This window comes from Tauraco erythrolophus, chromosome 1, assembly GCF_009769465.1.
Source record: "Tauraco erythrolophus isolate bTauEry1 chromosome 1, bTauEry1.pri, whole genome shotgun sequence".
NCBI lineage: Eukaryota > Metazoa > Chordata > Aves > Musophagiformes > Musophagidae > Tauraco > Tauraco erythrolophus.
In genome coordinates this window covers 30,830,390-30,849,026 of record NC_141465.1, presented here as the reverse complement: position 1 = coordinate 30,849,026, position 18,637 = coordinate 30,830,390, and the positions used below count along the sequence as shown (strand labels likewise).

General features: G+C 45.6%; 2 protein-coding genes across 2 annotated transcripts in view; one reads left to right on the top strand and one right to left on the bottom strand.

Annotated features, from left to right (window-relative positions):
* The window catches only part of SCAF4 (SR-related CTD associated factor 4), a 48,667-nt gene extending 42,023 nt beyond the window's left edge, over positions 1-6,644 (top strand). The window contains 1 exon segment of the mRNA XM_086617673.1: positions 4,545-6,644. Coding sequence (XP_086473799.1) covers positions 4,545-5,386 — 842 coding nt within the window. The 3' untranslated portion in view covers positions 5,387-6,644.
* A 2,335-nt stretch (positions 6,645-8,979) lies between these two features.
* On the bottom strand, positions 8,980-14,819 carry SOD1 (superoxide dismutase 1). The gene is made up of 5 exons (XM_086617664.1): positions 14,688-14,819; positions 13,762-13,855; positions 12,937-13,006; positions 10,517-10,631; positions 8,980-9,570 (listed from the first exon to the last, which is right to left on the bottom strand). Exons 1-5 carry the CDS (start codon positions 14,760-14,762, stop codon positions 9,460-9,462), a joined length of 465 nt encoding a protein of 154 aa, XP_086473790.1. The 5' UTR covers positions 14,763-14,819; the 3' UTR covers positions 8,980-9,459.
* Positions 14,820-18,637: the final 3,818 nt, after the last annotated feature.

Genomic DNA, 18,637 nt, shown 5'->3' with positions numbered 1-18,637 from the left:
GAGCCATGTGTGGAATCCAGTTTTGCCTTGATTCCCTTGACCTGGATCAGTTTAGTGTTTATGTTTTATACAGCAGGAATTTTAGAAGTCTTAATACCGGTAACCAACACTGTACACATAACGTAGTTGACTCTTACATCCTTGTTGAAGCATCTTACATGAACAGGAGCAGGCTCCTACTGACTTCAGCGATGGGCATTGACTACCCTGAAAAGTGTTGGTATTTGTGGCAAGTTATTAAGCTGTGGATTTAGGCACTTAGGTTTAGGCTTCTTTCTTTACAGTCTTTTGGCCTGGTCTACAGGATTCTGTATCAAACTCCAGAAGAAGACACAAGACTTACAACATTGTTCCTCTTTCGAGAATTTCCTGGTAGTATTTAAGGTTGCAGTTTTAAGATGCAACATTCCCCATTGGAGGATAGGAAAATTAATGTGACACGCTAAATATTGCAGAACATCAGCATCGAACTCGTAGTGTCAAAATTTAGCCCATTCTGCTGGAATCATAAGCTTTTGACTTCTTATATATCAGAATTGCAAAGGAGGTTTATTTGAAGCAGGATTGCTGTGACAAACACAGGAAACACTATTCCTCCACTTGCTTTCTTGTAACAGCACAGATGAGAAGTGATTTAACAGATTATGAGAGACACTGTAATCACTTACTGAGCAGAGCTCAGTTAAAAAAAAAAAAAATCGGATGCTACGCTTCTCAGTTATGTTAGCATTTGTAACACTGATAATTATCACAAGGGAACATGGGATTTGTCCAGCCAGAAGAGATGATAATCAGAAATTTGGATTACAGTGACACAGAAATCTGGCTTTTTACCTAATTTATCAAAACAGTAAGGACGACTCCTGTGACCTGTCTGGATAGAAGACGCTTCGTCAGAACAGCTAGAGCATTTTGGGCTATGTCTTACGAGTAAAGTGAAATTATGAAACTTTTCACGTTGTGTGATTGTTCTTGCACCTCTGAAGCACCACGCGTGGTTGGTGATGGGTTTTCCTAGTACACTTGCATCTGGGTAAACACTCTTGGCGTGTTCTGAGGACCTTGCACTATGTGTCACTAGTAAAAGTTACAAAGAAAAACAAGTTGTGAAAGCAATCTCTATTTTTGCACATTTGATCAGAATAACATATTAGGTATAAGGGCTGAGGACTGTATGAGCAGTAATAAAAGCCACGTCTTGGCCAAGTTACGCAGAGTAAGCAGCTGGTGAAAGGGACGGTTGGATTTCATACCTATAAGCAGGAAGACAAGGTTAGTGACTACAAAAAGGCTTACACTTGGGAACAAATGGATAAAACGCAGGCTGGGGCAAAGAAATTCCATCACTCGTTTGCACAGGTATGAGATGGGCATTAAATCACTTTATTGCTTCTATAGGAGCTCTGGTACCTCCTTTCAAGTTTGATGAACTATTTAAATTTTATACAACTGCCCTTCGTATCCTGGGCTATATCAAAAGGAGCGTGGCCAGCAGGTCTAGGGAAGTGATTCTGCCCTTCTACTCTGCTTTTGTGAGACCCCACCTGGAATACTGTGTTCAGCTCTGGAGTCCCCAACACAAGAAGGACATAGAGCTACTGGAACGAGTCCAGAGGAGGGCCACGAAGATGATCAGAGGGCTGGAGCACCTCTGCTATGAAGACAGGCTGAGAGAGTTGGGGCTGTTCAGCCTGGAGAAGAGAAGGCTCCAGGGTGATCTTCTAACAGCTTTCCAGTACCTAAACGGGGCCTACAGGAAAGCTGGAGAGGGACTTTTTACAAGGGCGTGTAGTGATAGGACAAGGGGAAATGGATTTAAACTGAAAGAGGGCAGATTTAGATTAGATATAAGGAAGAAATTTTTCACTCAGAGCGTGGTGAGGCACTGGAACAGGTTGCCCAGAGAAGTTGTAGATGCCCCATCCCTGGAAGTGTTCAAGGCCAGGTTGGATGAGGCTTTGGTCAACCTGGTGTAGTGGAGGATTTCCCTGCCCATGGCAGGGGGGTTGGAACTAGATGATCTTTGAGGTCCCTTCCAACCCTAACCATTCTATGATTCCTTATATAAGACAACAAAGAGCTTTACATTTTCCTAGACATTGCACATGCAACCTGTACCACTAATATTACTGAGCATTTTCAGTAAACTTGGATGTGTTTCTGGACAGCTCTTTGAGAGTAATTTTTTAATTGGTGCCTGATTTGTCAGCACAGGGAGGAAACTGATAGTTCTTTCTACTGTGCACTTCATCCTCAAAATTTGAGTGGGCTGATTTTAAATAAAAAGTGTTCAGCTACCCTGCTGATGCGGTCCAGATTGAAAGAGAATGAGATTCAGATACTATTATGCTGCTTCTGTGCTGCGTTTTGTGTAGCAATAAGGTTGAGAAATAACTCGTACTTGTTGAATTTAAAAAACCTTTTCACACTTGCCTCATGTTCACATTGTCATAACCTACATCTACTCTGCTGCTGTAGAGCAGGAGCATATGCTTATCCTCTCCAGCTCATTAGATCTCAGTTATTCCTTCCTGCCTTATTTTTAATCTTCCATGGAAGAATTTAGTTATCAACAAAAACATCCTGAAACCTCAGAATTCAGCAAAATAACATTCTTGTAAGCCATCATTAGCCATATGTCTGTCTCATCAGATCTGTAGTACTAAGTCATAGCAGGAGTTTAAACTAGGTGACTAACGGCCCTGGTTATGAACAGGAGGAGGGGGATGGCTGTGCATTTAAAAATGAAATAAGGAGGAAAAAAAAAAACAACCAAACAAAAAACACCACCAGAAAAAATACACTGTTGCTTCTGGAACATTTCTTTCAAAGAGTGGGACCTATCAAGTCATGTCTTAAAAGTGACTGCTTGGAGGGGAAGGTAAGATGATACCGTCCATGGACTGGAACAATATTCACATCTTTGTTACCCGAGTTCTCCTGATGGGCAAAATATAATTTCCTTCTAAAAGGAATATAAAGAGCACTCGTATAAAAAGGTTTCTGTTAGAGATGCTCTTAGTATAAGCAGTGGAGAGTGAAAGGGAAGGTTCTTCAGAAGGTTCAGGCTTAGTTGGGATAGAAATGCTAAATAAATCAGTTGAAGGAAGAGGGAAGCTACGATAGCTGAATGGAATGTTATTTGGGATGTGTGCTCCACTGTGCTCATTAAGCTGAAATTAAAGTGCAGTTTTCACGGACGCTGCCAAGTATTTACTTCAGTATTAATTTAGGTGCCTGTTTGACATTTTAGTTTTACCCAGTCAGGGGTAAACCTTCAGGCTTCTTACAACTTTCATTTTTATTAATATATGTGGAGATGAAACATTATTTATAGTCTCCACAAATTTATAAAGGAACGCAAGGTGGATTAGGAGAGATTTGTGTTTGTTCTGCTGGCAACTGTTGATCCCTTTAAATTTTAGTTTGGGAGTTTAAAAAACACCACATGCTTTCTCAGATACGGAGCTTATTTTCAGGTAAATAACTGCCAGTGAGCAGAAAGAGCAGATAGACAGATCCAGTATAAAAGCTACGGAGAACGGGAGACAGTAGTGTTACATGTTCAAACAAAAGGAGGCACCCGAGATAAGGTGGCACACGCGTGTTGGTATGGAGTCCTCATCTGGAGCTCGGTAATCCTCGTTCATTTTGGCTCATCATGTTGATGTCAAGAAGCTTTGGGCAGAACTTTCTCAAACGGTTTGTTTGGAGAGTTGATTTTTCTTTCCACTTGTGAAGACCACGCTAAAAACAAGAGTCCAGGAATAAAAACGGAAAATAGTTGGTGTTGGTTATGTGCTATAAAGAATGGAGAATTGTATTTAACAAAAAATAATCCATAAACTACCTGCTGCATTTCCTTTTGGTTTGCATTGCGAGGTTTATTCTACTGAAATTAAGCGGTGCATCGAACTCGCAGTGATTTCCTGCTCCTGCCCCCAGCCCTGTTCCTGACCGTGCTTCTCCCTTCAGAGCTTACTGCATCTGCTGCCTCTTCTGCACGTTGAAAACCTTGGTCATGACCCAGTTTATCTCTCGAGCCTTTTAGCCAGATACGATTTCGCTGATGTTTATAACAGAGGAGAAAGGTTTTAAAGCTGACTAAAGGAGGTGAGGTGTCTTTAATTAGAAGCCTGGGAAGCGTAACCGATTAGGAAGGCGTTTCGTCAGCAGCTGGTTGAGGAAGCAAGGCACTGAGCTGGAGGTCAGGAAAAGCTCTGACCTGCAGAATGGCAGCAGCTTCTTCACGAGAGGAAGCCTTTGGGATAAGTGATTGGTCACTACTGTCTGAGTATTAATTACTCCCAGCACAACACAAACTTCTGTTTAATGACGATGCTCTCTTTTCCGTGCGTGAAGCAGCACAAGAAGCTTTTCAGGCTGCTCTCTGCACCCCCTGCCCTGCAATTTTGGTGTTAGACTCGTTTCATGAGATCATTTCAGAACGTTTTTGAAATTATGAAAAAATGCCTTTTTTTTTTTTTTTTTTCCCCTTCTGCCAGCTTCTGATTTTATTCCGTGTGTGTGTTTGTCTGTTTCAGGCACGCAAGGAGTGGCGCCACCCCCGCCAGCCCCCGTTGTTGGGTTGCAGACTCCATCCACCGGCCTCTTGGGTGCCCGGCCCGGTTTGATACCACTCCAGCGACCGCCGGGAATGCCACCCCCTCCTATGCAGCGCTTTCCCTTGATGCCACCGCGACACATGCCTCCCCACATGATGCACAGAGGGCCCCCACCGGGGCCGGGGGGCTTTGGGATGCCTCCACCCCACGGCATGAAAACCCCCTTCCCACCGCCGGGTCACTTCGTGAGACCGGGGGGGATGCCGGGAAGCGGGGGGCCAGGCGGACCCGAGGATAACAGAGATGGGAGGCAGTTTAGGAATGACAGGCAGACGTTCACGCCTAACAGAGACCAGGAAAGGTTTGGAAGGAGATCTTTTGGAAATCGGGTAGAAAACGACCGCGAGCGCTATGGTAACCGCAACGATGACAGAGATCACGAGCGACTTGGTAATCGTGACAGGCGAGAGTGGGGAAGAAGAAGCCCTGAGCGCGACAGACACAGGGACTTGGAGGACAGAAACAGGCGGTCCAGTGGACATCGAGACAGAGAGAGAGATTCGAGAGACAGGGAGTCTCGTAGAGACAAGGAAGAAAACCGAGGCAAGGAAAAGTCGGAGGTGACAGACAGGGCAGATGGCGACAAAAACCACGAATCTCATAGCGGCAAAACGGAAGACGCAGACATTGTTTCAGAACTCGCTGCGGGAGAGTCTGAACCTGCAGGTGTAAAACCTGTTGAAGAGTTAACATCCGAGGCTACCTCATCTGTGGAACAAGCGGAAAAGGATCTGGGCTCAGTGGCGGAGGCTCCTCGCTAGGGACTGGAGGTTGTCGAAGGGCGACAGTGACATTTGTTGGAGTGTAGAGCTTTAGAGTTGTACAGTCTGCTGTATCATATTTGCTTCTGCTTCTCTCACAGCCCCTCGGTAGTTGGCGGGGAATTGTAAGCAATTTGATTGCTTCCCTTCTATTTAAAATAGCCACAACGTAACATGACGTACTGAAGATATGATTAAAATATTACCCATTTTTGCTGTAACTTTTTTAAAGTTTTGACTTTAAAAAGTTTACAAATCAGAAGTAGAAGTGCTTTCTATTTTTTTTTTAATTTAAGAAAAGGTAACGGTGAAAGCTCCTCAAAACAATAGGGATGCGTTTTTAATAAACTCTATTTTCGTAACAAACTTTAACGTGTGCTATTCTTCCTACACTGCACTGAAGTGGAAAAGGAGTGTTCAACATCTTAAAGTTTGAACTGTTAATGCTGTACTGGAGTCTAAATTAGACTGTTTTGTTTATATTTGTTAAAAGAAATACATCTGTTTGTGTAGCTATTCACAGAAGCAAATTTTTATTTGTAATAGTCATCTTGATTTTTAGATTGCTGCATTTTAATGATTACTTGACCATACTAGGTAAAAGTTAGTGGTTTTAAAATGTTAATTGAAGAGTTAACTGTTTAGTGTTTGCAATGCAATCAATTTTTTTCTTTTTTTTCTTTTTTTCTCGTTCCTCCCCCTCAACTGATTTCTGTGGTAAATGTTGCCCTAATTAGCCTTTTTTTAAAAAGTGGACGCCTTCAGACATACTTAGTCTGCTCTGCTTGTAATGTTATAAAATTCCTGTGTGCGGTGGGCTAGGAAGCACACCAGTTCAGCATCTTTTGTACTTGTTATTCATTGACTCTTTTTGGCAAGTGGGGTGAAAGAGAAATCAGAGACACCAAAACACAATATAAAATGCTAACCTATTTTTTTTTTTAAACAGGGGGTGGGAAAAGGAAGGGAGGTGGGAGGGTGCGTGCAAGGATTTTAAAACGCTGCCTCTTCCCTCACACAAATCCGGGCTGCTGCCGTTGTCTTGTGTTAACGATGTCTACCTCCTGTAATCCTGCAAGAGGTAGGTTGGAAATTTTTACCCACCTAGTGTGGTACCTATTGGACTGATGGACAGAGAGCGCCTTTTCTTGTATTTGTGTAAGTTTTACCATCTTCCCTCCGTACCACTGAAGTAACTTTGTCAAGTTTTCTGAGGGCAGACACTGGTTCTTGGCGCTCGGCCCTTCAGGCGCGCACAGCTGCGGAAGGCGGCTGCGCTGCAGCAGCCGCGCGGGAGCCCTGGCAGTTCCGCCCCGGTGCGCGCTCCCTCGTCGGTCCCGCCGGGCTCAGGGCGCACCGGGCTTTCAGTCGAAGCTTGTGAAACTGGAAGCATAGCGGGAAAATTGTATGGATCCTGTGCATATTTAATTATTTTTTTTCCTCCTTGATAGAGGCTGTTCTACTTTCAAAGTTGGGTTCCCCCGCCCTCCAAGTGAAGGGCAGCTGCTTTCTTACATCAGTACTTTTTCATAGCTGCTCTGCGGCAGAGGGATTTTTTTCTGGGGGAGGGAGGGAGTGGGAAAGCAAATGTGGAGTTATGGACTGGGGAGAGGACATATATTTTTATGTTCTTGCAATAGCAGAATAAAGAGAGAAAAAAAAAAAAACTGTTTACATACTTGTAGTGAACTCAGCTTCCATGTATTAAAACTTGTGTCCTTAATGTTTGTTTCATGCTGGGCCACTGGAACTAACTTTTTTCATACAAAGCCAGACATTTATGTCTTATGTTTAAGACTTGTCTTAGTAAAAACTGCCATAATTCTGTAAGGAGGTAGGATTTTTTTAAATGAATACACTTTATTAAAGGATTTGAAGACAAGCATGAAAGAGACAGAAGGCTTATCTGTTCACACAAATGCCACTTCACATCGTCTCCCTTTCTAGGAAACTGAAAACAAAGCCTAGGAAAATCTTGGATGTCCTTTGCAGAACAGTTTCTTAACTGCCTTCAGAAGCAGTAACCACGTAATAAACCTGCTAGGGGGCATCATCTTTACAGCATCACCAGCGTAACTATATCCTGCCCTTCTACAAGTACCAACTTTCTGGTTGTAAAATAAGCCAGAAGTTTGTATAATGATTAATTAGCTCAGCGCAAGCAGCCCTTACTGATACAGACACGACAGCGTTAGCAATTACCACCTTGGTCGTTGAGCCTCTGCCTGCCAGTTACAATGATGCGTACACAAACCGAGCGTTACTTCTGCGTCCTTCAGTACGGCATTGACTCCCAGGCTAGCGTGCCGTCAGACACGGAACCCACCAAGAGCAAACAGGTTGGAAACGGAACATCCGTGCATACTGGGCTTTCAGAGCGGCAAGGTTCAGCACCAAGAAGGGCTGGGAGAGGAGGGACGCGGTAGAGCTGTCAGAGCTCTTGTTCCACTACAGCTGCACCTGCGGTTGACAAGTACTTGCTGTTTTTCCCCCTTAGGGAAAGGAGAGACAACACAACCGTCCTCCAAACTTCTGAAACGCAAAGAGGTGATGGTGGCTATCTGTGGGTGCCCAGAGTTCCGCATGCCCTGATGCTTCAGGAGGGAGCTGAAAGGTGCAGCCGCTCTCTTAATTCTGCTGTAGCAGCTAAGCCAGAGCATAGACTAACCCACTGGAACGGGTACAGGTGGGTAGAGACTGTACATACAGTTATTTGCCACCTGTAATGAATGTAAGCTTGAAGTGTTTATTTACAGTATTCTTGCCATAGTATGAGAAGCCCTTCCATTTGTAACATGCTACACTGCAACCTGGGTGTCTAGAACTACAGCCAACTACTTCCATGAATATCTCTTATGTACAAGATAAAGGAATGTTGATACAAGTCTTCATTAAAATTAATAACTTTCTCTATTACAAGACTTGGACATCTGTGTTTAAGATGTACGTAGAAGAAAATAATGAAAGCTGGTACTAGTATACAGTGATTACACAGCTGAAAAGCTTTATGAAATTAAATATAGAACTCTTGGCTGGCTACATCCTTTTTAAGGAAAGACCTATATAACACTAGACAGTCCTATGTAGCTTGAAAAAAAGGAGTTGTCCTCACTAACACATCCTTTCACTGCACACCAGCCCAGAACACTCCAACCCAGAGGTCCGGACAAGGCCTGAGGACCTATATTGGAACCAGATCATTCTACGTGCTTAAGGCCTCCCCACCACACCACAGCCCAGTGCCAGAAGTGTTACACACCACTATGTTTTACAGCAAGAGGGTATTTCTGCAAAGCAGCAATTGTCCTTAGGTGCACAAAACCCCTGGCTGGAGGGTGCCAGATTATTACCACATTGTAACATGGGATTCTGTCACAGGAAAGCATATGACAATGTTTGTTACTTGCACACCAATTGATCTGGGGTCTTGGTTGTTCCAGGGTTACTGGCTGGAAGCAACTTGGATGCTGTTGGTGTCTAGCACTAAACTAACTATTGACATTATGAAACCCAGGCCTACTTTTCATGTTGGCGTATCAGCAGGTAGGGGTTTGTTGTGGCTTTTTTTTTTTATAGACAGCAAGACCAAGGTGTATTTGCCCAGCAAGTTTATTATACAAGTTTGAAACCTACAAATGCTGCAACTTTGCCAGGAGGAAGCCTCAATACATAACAGTGCCCACTGCTCTTTGGTGAGTAGTCTTGCTAGAACTTGTAGGGCTAATCCTCCAAATCACACAGTATAGTAGAAGTTTTAGTGTTCAGGATGTGATCACTACTAAACATCTTCCATTACACAGAATGGGAGTTCCAGTTAGTGAAGATTACACTTAATGGTTACAGCAGATGCTTTAGCAGAAGACTACAGAGACATTCCATCAGGGTCACTTTAATTGCAATATACATCATACAAAATTAAAGTCAGTCTTCACCAGTTTAAGTGATACTCAGAATGCAGAGTAGTAATGAGATTAAGTGATAAATCTTTTGCTTGCACAAGGAATGGCAAGTACAGCATTTGCAATGAAACACAGCCCATTTATCACTCCTCTGAAGCATTTCAGGTACAATACTTAGCTTTTCGCTATTCCGATTACACCACAAGCTAAACGAGGTCCAGCATTTCCAGTTAACTTGCTCTCATTATCTCCCCCTCTACCCAGGTCATCACGTTTTTCATGGACCTAAAAGAGAATTGAAGATACCTTAATTCATGCTATTGCATAACTAATCAACATTTTTCACTACTCATTAGCAGCAGCAGTGACAAGCAGCATTGCCAGCTACCAGCAGGGTTGTGTTACACACTGGAGAGAACCTGTTGTCATTATGTAATGCTGAGTGCCAAACTGATACTCCTGCTAAAAAACTGAAGACTAGATTTGTTTAAAAAGATGAGTTGCCTTCAGCTGAATTTGTCTGAACTGGAAGTCAAAGCCCCATGTTTCAAAAAGTCATTACTAGTCCGAGAGCCAGCTTGGACTTGACATTCAATGTCACCCTTAGAACACAAGGCTGACCACTGCACTGCAGGTGCAGCACCTTGGCCACCCTATCTGAAGTGTGACACTACACCTCCCCCTGCTCCTTGGCCATCGGTCCCAGCCCATTTTGTGCAGGCATACAGTGATCTCAGCACACACTGGAGTCCCAAGGGAAAGAAGACTGGCAGTGCTGATAGGTGGGACAAGTCCACTCAGCCTCCACCTCACTCCATCCCAGGGACATCACGGCACAAGTCACACCAGCAGTACCAGACCAGTATTAGTGAACAGTGCCCCGAAGCACCCACTGCCATGCCTTTCAGTGACAGCATTTGTGCCAGACTGTCAGTTCCTTCTTCAAATCAGGTTGCTTTAGTTACTCACAGCTGGAAAAAGCAAAGTTAAATGGAGAGGAACATCTTCAGAAGACAGGCAGAAAATTAAGATGTCATGGCAATGAAATGCCATGCTAACACACAGAGGACTTCCAGGCAGGGCTTCAGGGAACTCCCTGCACTGGAAATCTTGCACTATAAGTTCTCTAACAAACACCAGGGACTGGCCTCCAGCATCAAAAAGTGTCTGCTCACTGGCAAGACTGCCCCAGAGTTTCTTAAAGCATCCCCATAGGCACCATGACACTTACCACCATGGTACGTCCAATGACACTATGTGGTCCGCTAAGAGAAATGATGACATCTTCTATTTCCACTTCTGCCACTCCTCCTTTAGCAGTCACATTGCCAAGGTCTCCCACATGCCTACACAACGATGCAGAGAAACTCATACAGAACTCGGTTATATTTAAAGCCCTTCTGTGTGATGGCCTGGACAATACAATACCCATAGTTACACTGAAGTACTCCACCATCTTATTTTAAACAGAACATATAGAATCATAGAATGGTTAGGGCTGGAAGGGACCTTCAAAGGTCATCTAGTCCAACCCCCCTGCAAGGAACAGGGATATCTCCAACTGTCCTCATTTACCACCACCAGTCAAATCTTGACCACTTCCACTATTTTAACTCCTTCAGTTCAAGGGATGATTAAATTCAGTCCTAGTTAGAACATGAAACCAGAAGGTTAATCAGCTTTGGTGTACAACTCTTACAGCTAAGAATTTCTCCATGCTGATGGCACTTGCCTCTGCTCAGAAAGCAAGCATCTCAAATTAGGTGAAGTAACCTTTCCTGCACATACAAAGCTTGGTGTAAACACTGGCACTATTCTTAAGAGCTTTTAATGTACATCCCAACTCAGCTGTTCCACAAGCAGCTGCAGCCATTAGGTTAATAGGATTAGTAAAGGCAGTTTGTCAAGTAGCAGGTCAAAGTGGATGCATTAAATACCAGCTAAGTGCTAACCAGTGCCAGGGATGACTATTTGAATTTGCTTGGTGTTTTCCTATACACTTGGCATTATACTCTACCACACAGTTTTGATCAGAGCTAGTTCTCTGCTAGGACTTCCCTTAATTCTTAAGCCTCAAGCAGTTCAGTTTCCACTGAATTTCCGGACATCCCTGCATATTGTTTCCTACACATCTGCCCCAAATAAACCATTCACTCACAAGACAAGTTGATGATGTTCCACAAGACTCTTCAATCTAAATTCAGAACCCTGAGTACCAACTCTTTTCTAAAACTCTCCATGCATGCAGGGTGACCAGCTCAGCTCGCTGAATGCTGACTACCAGCTTCTTAGACAGCACAGCACGAATTTCATATTTTTAATCAAGTCAAGGGCCGTTTTTCCTTTAAGAATTTGCTTGATTTAAGCTTCCAGGAAGCTTCGGTCCAATTGTTTCAACTCTACACTGATAAAAGCACAATCTAGTTCTCACACGCTCCTAGGGATTCTCCAGCCTACAGCTGCCTCAGTAAGGAGGTTATACCAGAAGCATGATTTGACAAAGCAGAACCAGCAGAAGCCATGATGTTCATGCAATTTTGACCTTTAGCATTGGAGCAGTTGACTGCCTGTGAAGCCCATGAGCACACCATTTCGTGCTGTGCTGTCATCCAGCCAACTGGCTAGCAGGCACCTTGCTTGCTCTAGCATGCAACTGATCACTCAGGTATGATTTTATCCATCACAGAAAGTGCAGTTTCAGGCACAAATGTGAGTATTCAAAGGCTAATCACAATGCCAAGTTGGTCCCAATACTAGTACAGACCCTACACCTGTGCAAGACCAGCCTATTTTTTATATTTGCTCCTAGCTCCATCCACTACCACACTGGCCTTCAGCTCTTGTGCAGCCCCTTCCCAGTCTCCAAACCCAGTCAAGCACACTATTTAAACCAGTTGCTCAGACATCAGGTCTCAAACATGCAAGAGTTCCCTAAGAGTAACTGGAGTATGAAAACTGCTGCCAGGGGGAGAGCTAGGTTTTGGCTCCCACTGAGGTACAAGAGATATTCAGCATAAGCATCAGACCCTGCACTGACACAGGGCACACACAACCCCCAAGGAGTACACGTTGTCGGTAATACAGTAACGAAGCTAACAGGCTAAGAATAGCCAAGCACACCCAATAAAAAGCCACCATGCACAGGCACACAGCTTTGTATTCATCCTGCAGCCTCCCCTGAAGCCTCAGCACCTTCCACTAGTGATCCTGATCTGCCACGGGAAAAGCCTGCATACAGCTCAACAACTAACAGTTTAGGGCCCCTGTTGTCAAAAGCCAACCCCAAAACAGAAGAGAATCACCACTGACCAAATAAGGCATTAACACATGAACTCCCCCAACTCATATCCTGAGGAATCTTTGCTCACTAAGAGCCTTTATTTCCTTTTCTCCCCAAGCTACAATAAAGCCAAGAATACATCGCAAAGACTACATTTTACCCATGCTCTTGGAGCTAAAGTGTCTAACAAATTGCTGTATGGTTATCGGAGTCTTTGTTAAGTGACCCTAGAAGTCCTGCTGGAATCACTAGTTTTCTTCTGGTATGGTCCTAGCATTATTCACAAAGTGGCCTCCCAAGCACAAAGTGGCACTTTGATGACTACTGCACAGCATAGCTACCCAGTAAGAGGCTGGGCACATTACACTCACCTTTCTGCATCACTTGGTCCACCATGCTGCTTGCCTTCAGGATTGAAATGAGCACCCGCACTGGTACACCCTGAAACAGAATGCAGCCATCAAAAGCAGATTTTTTTACAGTAGCCAGTTAAATCTGTTGCTTACACACTACACCAAGGTAGTCTTCCTACAGCCAGAGGAAGCAAAGACAGTAATGACAAAGTAGCTACTCTCTTGTTATGTGTTCTACTAATCCTCTGGAGATAAGTAACCTACTACCAACTTGCAAGTTCAATAAAGTAAGATTACACTTTCTAGAACACCCTGGGCTCAGCTGAAAGCTTTCTAGAACACCCAGTTATCAAAGTATTGAGGTCAGGGCCTGATATGTCAGCTCTTTAGCACCAGCCTGAACATGTTCAAAGCATTAAATGGGATGCAACTCCTTAGGAAATGTCATGACTTCTTAGATCAGGTCTACAGTCATGAGGCCTACTAAGTACACTTATATTAGTTGCTGCTGCAACACTATAAGAAGCTGTTTAGAGCTGAGCAATCACATTACAGCTGTAACTCAAAAGCTTGGATAGACACAGAATCATAGAACGGTTTGGGTTGGAAGGGACCTCAAAGATCATCTAGTTCCAGCCCCCCTGTCATAGGCAGGGACACCCTCCACTACACCAGGTTGCCCAAAGCCTCATCCAGCCTGGCCTTGAACACTTCCAGGGATGGGGCACCTACAACTTCTCTGGGCAACCTGTTCCAGTGCCTCACCACCCTCTGAGTGAAAAATTTCTTCCTTACATCTAATCTAAGTCTGCCCTCTTTCAGTTTAAAGCCATTACATCTTACCATTTGTATTGTCACCAAATTCATGGACATGGAAGCCATGCTCTCCATCAGCCAAGCCAGTGATTTTTCCCGAAACTTTTACTGGTCCGCTACCCTTTAACAGAAAGAATTTGTTATCACCAAAATGACTACAACACTAAACGGCCTTGTGTCAAATGAAGCCTCCTAGTCAGAAAGCATCAGAGACTCCACTACAAGTTCAGCTACCAAGAGGTGAACAATCACCTCACATTAACTGATTCTATATGCTAATGAAGCATTTCACAGAAAGTTTACAGTAGTTTAGCCAACTAAAAAACACTCTTCCTATTATGTATCAGCAAGCAACAGGAATGCCTTTTATCAGATCGCTTGCTTTTGATAACAATCGTGTACTTCCATTTGGAAGCACAAGTAACCCTGAAGCCATTCCTCCTCTACAGACGCAGCATTGCCTGTGTGGCGCAGCACCGACTTCTCTACCGAGTGTAAGCGACTGAGCGTCCAGAAGGCCCGTTCCGCCATTACAGCTCCGCTAAGCCCTACTCTGACAGCAGCAAACAGCCTCCCCAGGCAGACTACGGCCGGCTCCGGCACTCAGCTCAGCCGAGCACCCCTGAGCAGGGCAGCGGGCCCCGCCAGGGCACTTCCACCCCCTCTCCGCCCTGCGCTGGGGCTGGCGGGGCGCCGCACGGTGTCCGGGGGCACCAGGCGGCCCCGCCTCGCAGCAGCCTCTCGCTGCCCGACCTGGGGGCGCACGAGCAAGCGCCGCAGCCCCTCCCACCACCGCAGCGGGCACAGGGCGGCCGGCGGGGCGAGGCCGCCGGGCAGGAGGGGAAGGGAGAACCGCGCCGCCCACCCCGCACAGTGACTCAGCACCGCGGCCGGGCGAGCCCCCGGGGGAGGTGCGGAGCGGCAGGACCGCGCTCGCCGCCGCCAGCTCTTGCCTGCTGCTGGAAGTGGATGATGCCCTGCACGGGGCCGTCCCCCTTCATCACGCACACAGCCTTCAGCGTCGCCATCTTCCCGCAGCCGGAGCGCAGCGCGTAGCCCCGAGCGCAGCAACCACCGCTCCAGGACCAGGGGCGCGCCCATCCCGCCGCCTTTATATAGGGCGTCCGGTCGGCGCCGCGGCCAATGGCGGTGCGCTCGCGGCGCTCCTCGCGCAGTTATTACGCGGGGTTCGGCCAATCGAGGGGGGTGGGTAGCGGCGGCGCGCGGGTGCGCGCCAATCAGCGGCACCGGTCTGTGCGCCAATGGGCGGGCATTGTGTAACGGCGCGGCCGGCGGGGCGGGCGGGAAGCGGAGCCGCCTCGGCCGGTGCCCGCCTCGGGCGAGCTGCGCAGCGGGGAGATGGCGCCAGCCCCGCGCCGCGGCCTGCTTCGCGTGTTCGCTGCAGAGCCTGAGGGAGTTTGCTCCTGCGTTTCACGTCGCGGTGGTGCTTGGGCCCTGAGGAGGCTGTGTGCCTTAAGCAGTTTCGTCTTAAAGCTTCTTTTTTTTTCATCAAGCTTCATTTTCTTTTCAGTCTTCTAATGGCTGTGATTTCATCTGGGCGTAGAAAATACCTTTTTATAGACATGCCCTGAAGTAGTGACATGGGGAGAAGCAGCAGCAGTGTTGTTTCCCTTTTCTGCAAACGTTTTCCTGGCAGTACCTCTGCATGTTTTTCCTTCCCTTGGAGGTGATTTTCCAGTAGTATGTGACTGAAGTGTGTCACATCGTGAACTCCCATCCGAAACTGGAATGCAGTTTTGAAGTTGCCTCTGAACAGCTTTGCCTTTCAAAATAGTCGCTCTGCCCAGAATATGTTTTATACAGAAACCATGCAAGTTAGAATCTGAAGCTGGCGTTGCCCGGCTCCTGACCTTTCTTAGAGACGCTTTTGCACATAGGCTGTCCGCAGTAACAGGCTAGGTATGTAGTAGGCAGCTCAGAGCTCTGCTTAAAACAGAAAATGTCTTGGTGTAGTCATGGACCATGGAATATTCCTTGTCTGAGAGACGTGTAGGGGAGAGATGACAAAATAGGTTCTCTCCATGCTGGTAACACTGACGAACCTTAGACTCCAAGGAAAGGTTAACAGCAGACCTGGGGGAGCGCACAGCTCTGCATTTTTATCAAAGATCTGCCATCTTCGAGCGTTCTAAGAACGAAAGATTGCATTTAATTAATTCCTTTGGCAAACCCACGTTGCTTGTTTTTCTGCTGTGTTGTTGACAGAGAAGTAAATCAGAAGCACAAAATGATTTTACAGTAGCTGGGAATTTAGCTAACCTCTGTATATGACTGAGTTATAAATGACTTAAAGCCCAGATGGTTTTAAGTCACCTGGCTGAGAATGCCATATGGTCAGGGAAGGACGTACAAGGTTTGTTTCACATATCGGACTCAGCCATAACACCTGAGTCATGGCTCAGGTGACATGACTGAAACAAACTGTGATTTGTTTCCTTGAGTGGTGTATTTCTCTGCTTGAGAAAGAAGAAGCAAGGAAAAACCCCACATAAACACATAGACACTGTCTGAGAGGCAGATACAGATTTGTAGTTTAATCCTGGAAAGAAGCTGAGAGAGAAGGAGAGCTGGGCAGCTTCTTATTTAGGAGGCATCGTGGCACTGTGAGTTAAACTCCCTTGAGTTTCATTCATGATGTGCCTGGAGAGAAGAGACTTTGTAAATTACTTGGGAGCAAACAGGTCTGTGCTCATGGCACGACCTGCAGCACCCTGAATGCTTGCTAGATCAAGAGGAAAGATTACGGTGCCCTGGAGGCAAATCTTATTTGATTATAAATCGTTTGTAAAATTGGAGGGATAGTAGTGACTCATTTTATTTTCAGTCATCTTCGACTTCCCGTATCGCTATCTTCAGTTGTCAGTGCCCTTTCATAAAGAGGGGCATCTTGACTGCTGTGCTATAGTGCTTTCTTTTATTTTCAGGCCTATCTCCAAATCTGCCTCCTGTTTTTATCAGACAGGTTTATTCCTTCCTTCCTGGAAGTGAGTTTTCAAGATCTGCCCTTCTTCATTCCTCTGTATGAATGTAGGACAAACAGATGGGTAACAGCCAGATGTGTCAGACCTCTTAATATGTCAAGTGAAATAATCTGAAGTGATGATTTCAGAGATTTATTACATTAGGCATCAATGTCAGGTTACGTGTGAAGGTACCCTGAGGCGCCCAATGCCTAAGTTAGGCGGGATGCAGCTAACAAAGCTGACATGCTAAGAGACAATATGGTGAAGAGATCAGCAGCAAGAGGCTAAAGGAGAGATGTGAATTGTGAGGATTAGTACACAAGAGTTTGTACGGCACATGCAAAAAGAGATCGGTAATCTTATATAGGTCATGGCCTCACCCTTTAGAGTGTTTTCTATTACCCTTTTCTTTCACAAGTACAATAGAAATGCACATGTATTAGTTTACAGGTGTACTCTTTCATGTAAGTCTTATACAAGATGCTAGGGAAAGGTTTTTGTTTTGTTTTCCCCCGTATACTTCCTTTTAACTCATTTACTTTCTTGAATCTCAGCAGTAGGGAACAGTTTTTGTGAAAAATCCACCCCAAAGAAGCTGAACAGTATGTTATTTTGTTATTTGAAGTATCAGAAGTAAAAGCAGAGAGGAAAAAAGAAAAAGTGTAAGGTGAGGTTACTGACTTTGATAGTAAGAAGTACAGTAAGACAGAGGATCTGGCAGGAATGAGAAAGAGTGTCACCTCTTGCAGCTCTGGCACCTTGTTTGACATCCCTCTTTGCTCAGACCCTGGTTCTGCCATCCCAGCTTGAAAGAAGCCTAGAGCTTGGGCCTGGTTGTGCCTTTATAGGTAAACTGGTGATAAAGTGGGCTGATCTGGGGCCCAGAAGGTTGAATGAATACGGGAGGAACAGACTTAGGGCTGAGTGGACACACAGCTTGCTTTGTTCGCCCTGTTCTGCACTTGCCTGCAAAGCGTATCTGCTGTAGCTGGGAGTGAAGGAGTTTTTTGTGTTGATCAAAAAGTCCGTTCTCACTGCGTACGGGTAGGCACACAGGGATCTCTGAAGAACTATAGTTCAACAAGGCCAAGTGCAAGGTCCTGCACGTGGGTCGGGACAATCCCAAGCACAAGTACAGGCTGCGCGGAGAATGGATTGAGAGCAGCCCTGAGGAAAAGGACTTGGGAGTGCTGGTGGATGAGAAACTCAACATGAGCTGACAATGTGCGCTGGCATCCCAGAAAGCCAACCGTATCCTGGGCTACATCCAAAGAGGCTTGGCCAGCAGGTCGAGGGAGGTGATTCTGCCCCTCTACTCTGCTCTCATGAGACCCCACCTGGAATACTGCATTCAGTTCTGGAGTCCCCAACACAAGAAGGACATGGAGCTGCTGGAGCGGGTCCGGAGGAGGGCCATGAAGATGATCCGAGACCTGGAACACCTCTCCTCTGAAGACAGGCTGAGAAAGTTGGGGCTGTTCAGCCTGGAGAAGAGAAGGCTCCGGGGTGATCTTATAGCAGCCTTCCAGTGCCTAAAGGGCGCCTACAGGAAAACTGGAGAGGGACTTTTTCCAAGGGCATGTAGTGATAGGACAAGGGGCAATGTCTTTAAACTGAAAGAGGGCAGATTTAGATTAGATATAAGGAAGAAATTTTTCACTCAGAGGGTGGTGAGGCACTGGAACAGGTTGCCCAGAGAAGTTGTAGATGCCCCATCCCTGGAAGTGTTCAAGGCCAGATTGGATGAGGCTTTGGTCAGCCTGGTGTAGTGGAAGGTTTCCCTGCCCATGGCAGGGGGGTTGGAACTAGATGATCTTTGAGGTCCCTTCCAACCCTAACTGTTCTATGATTCTATAGGATTCGAGATAGTCTCGGTTATTTCCTAATTTGCCAACTGAAAGGGCAAATGAAAGAATTGC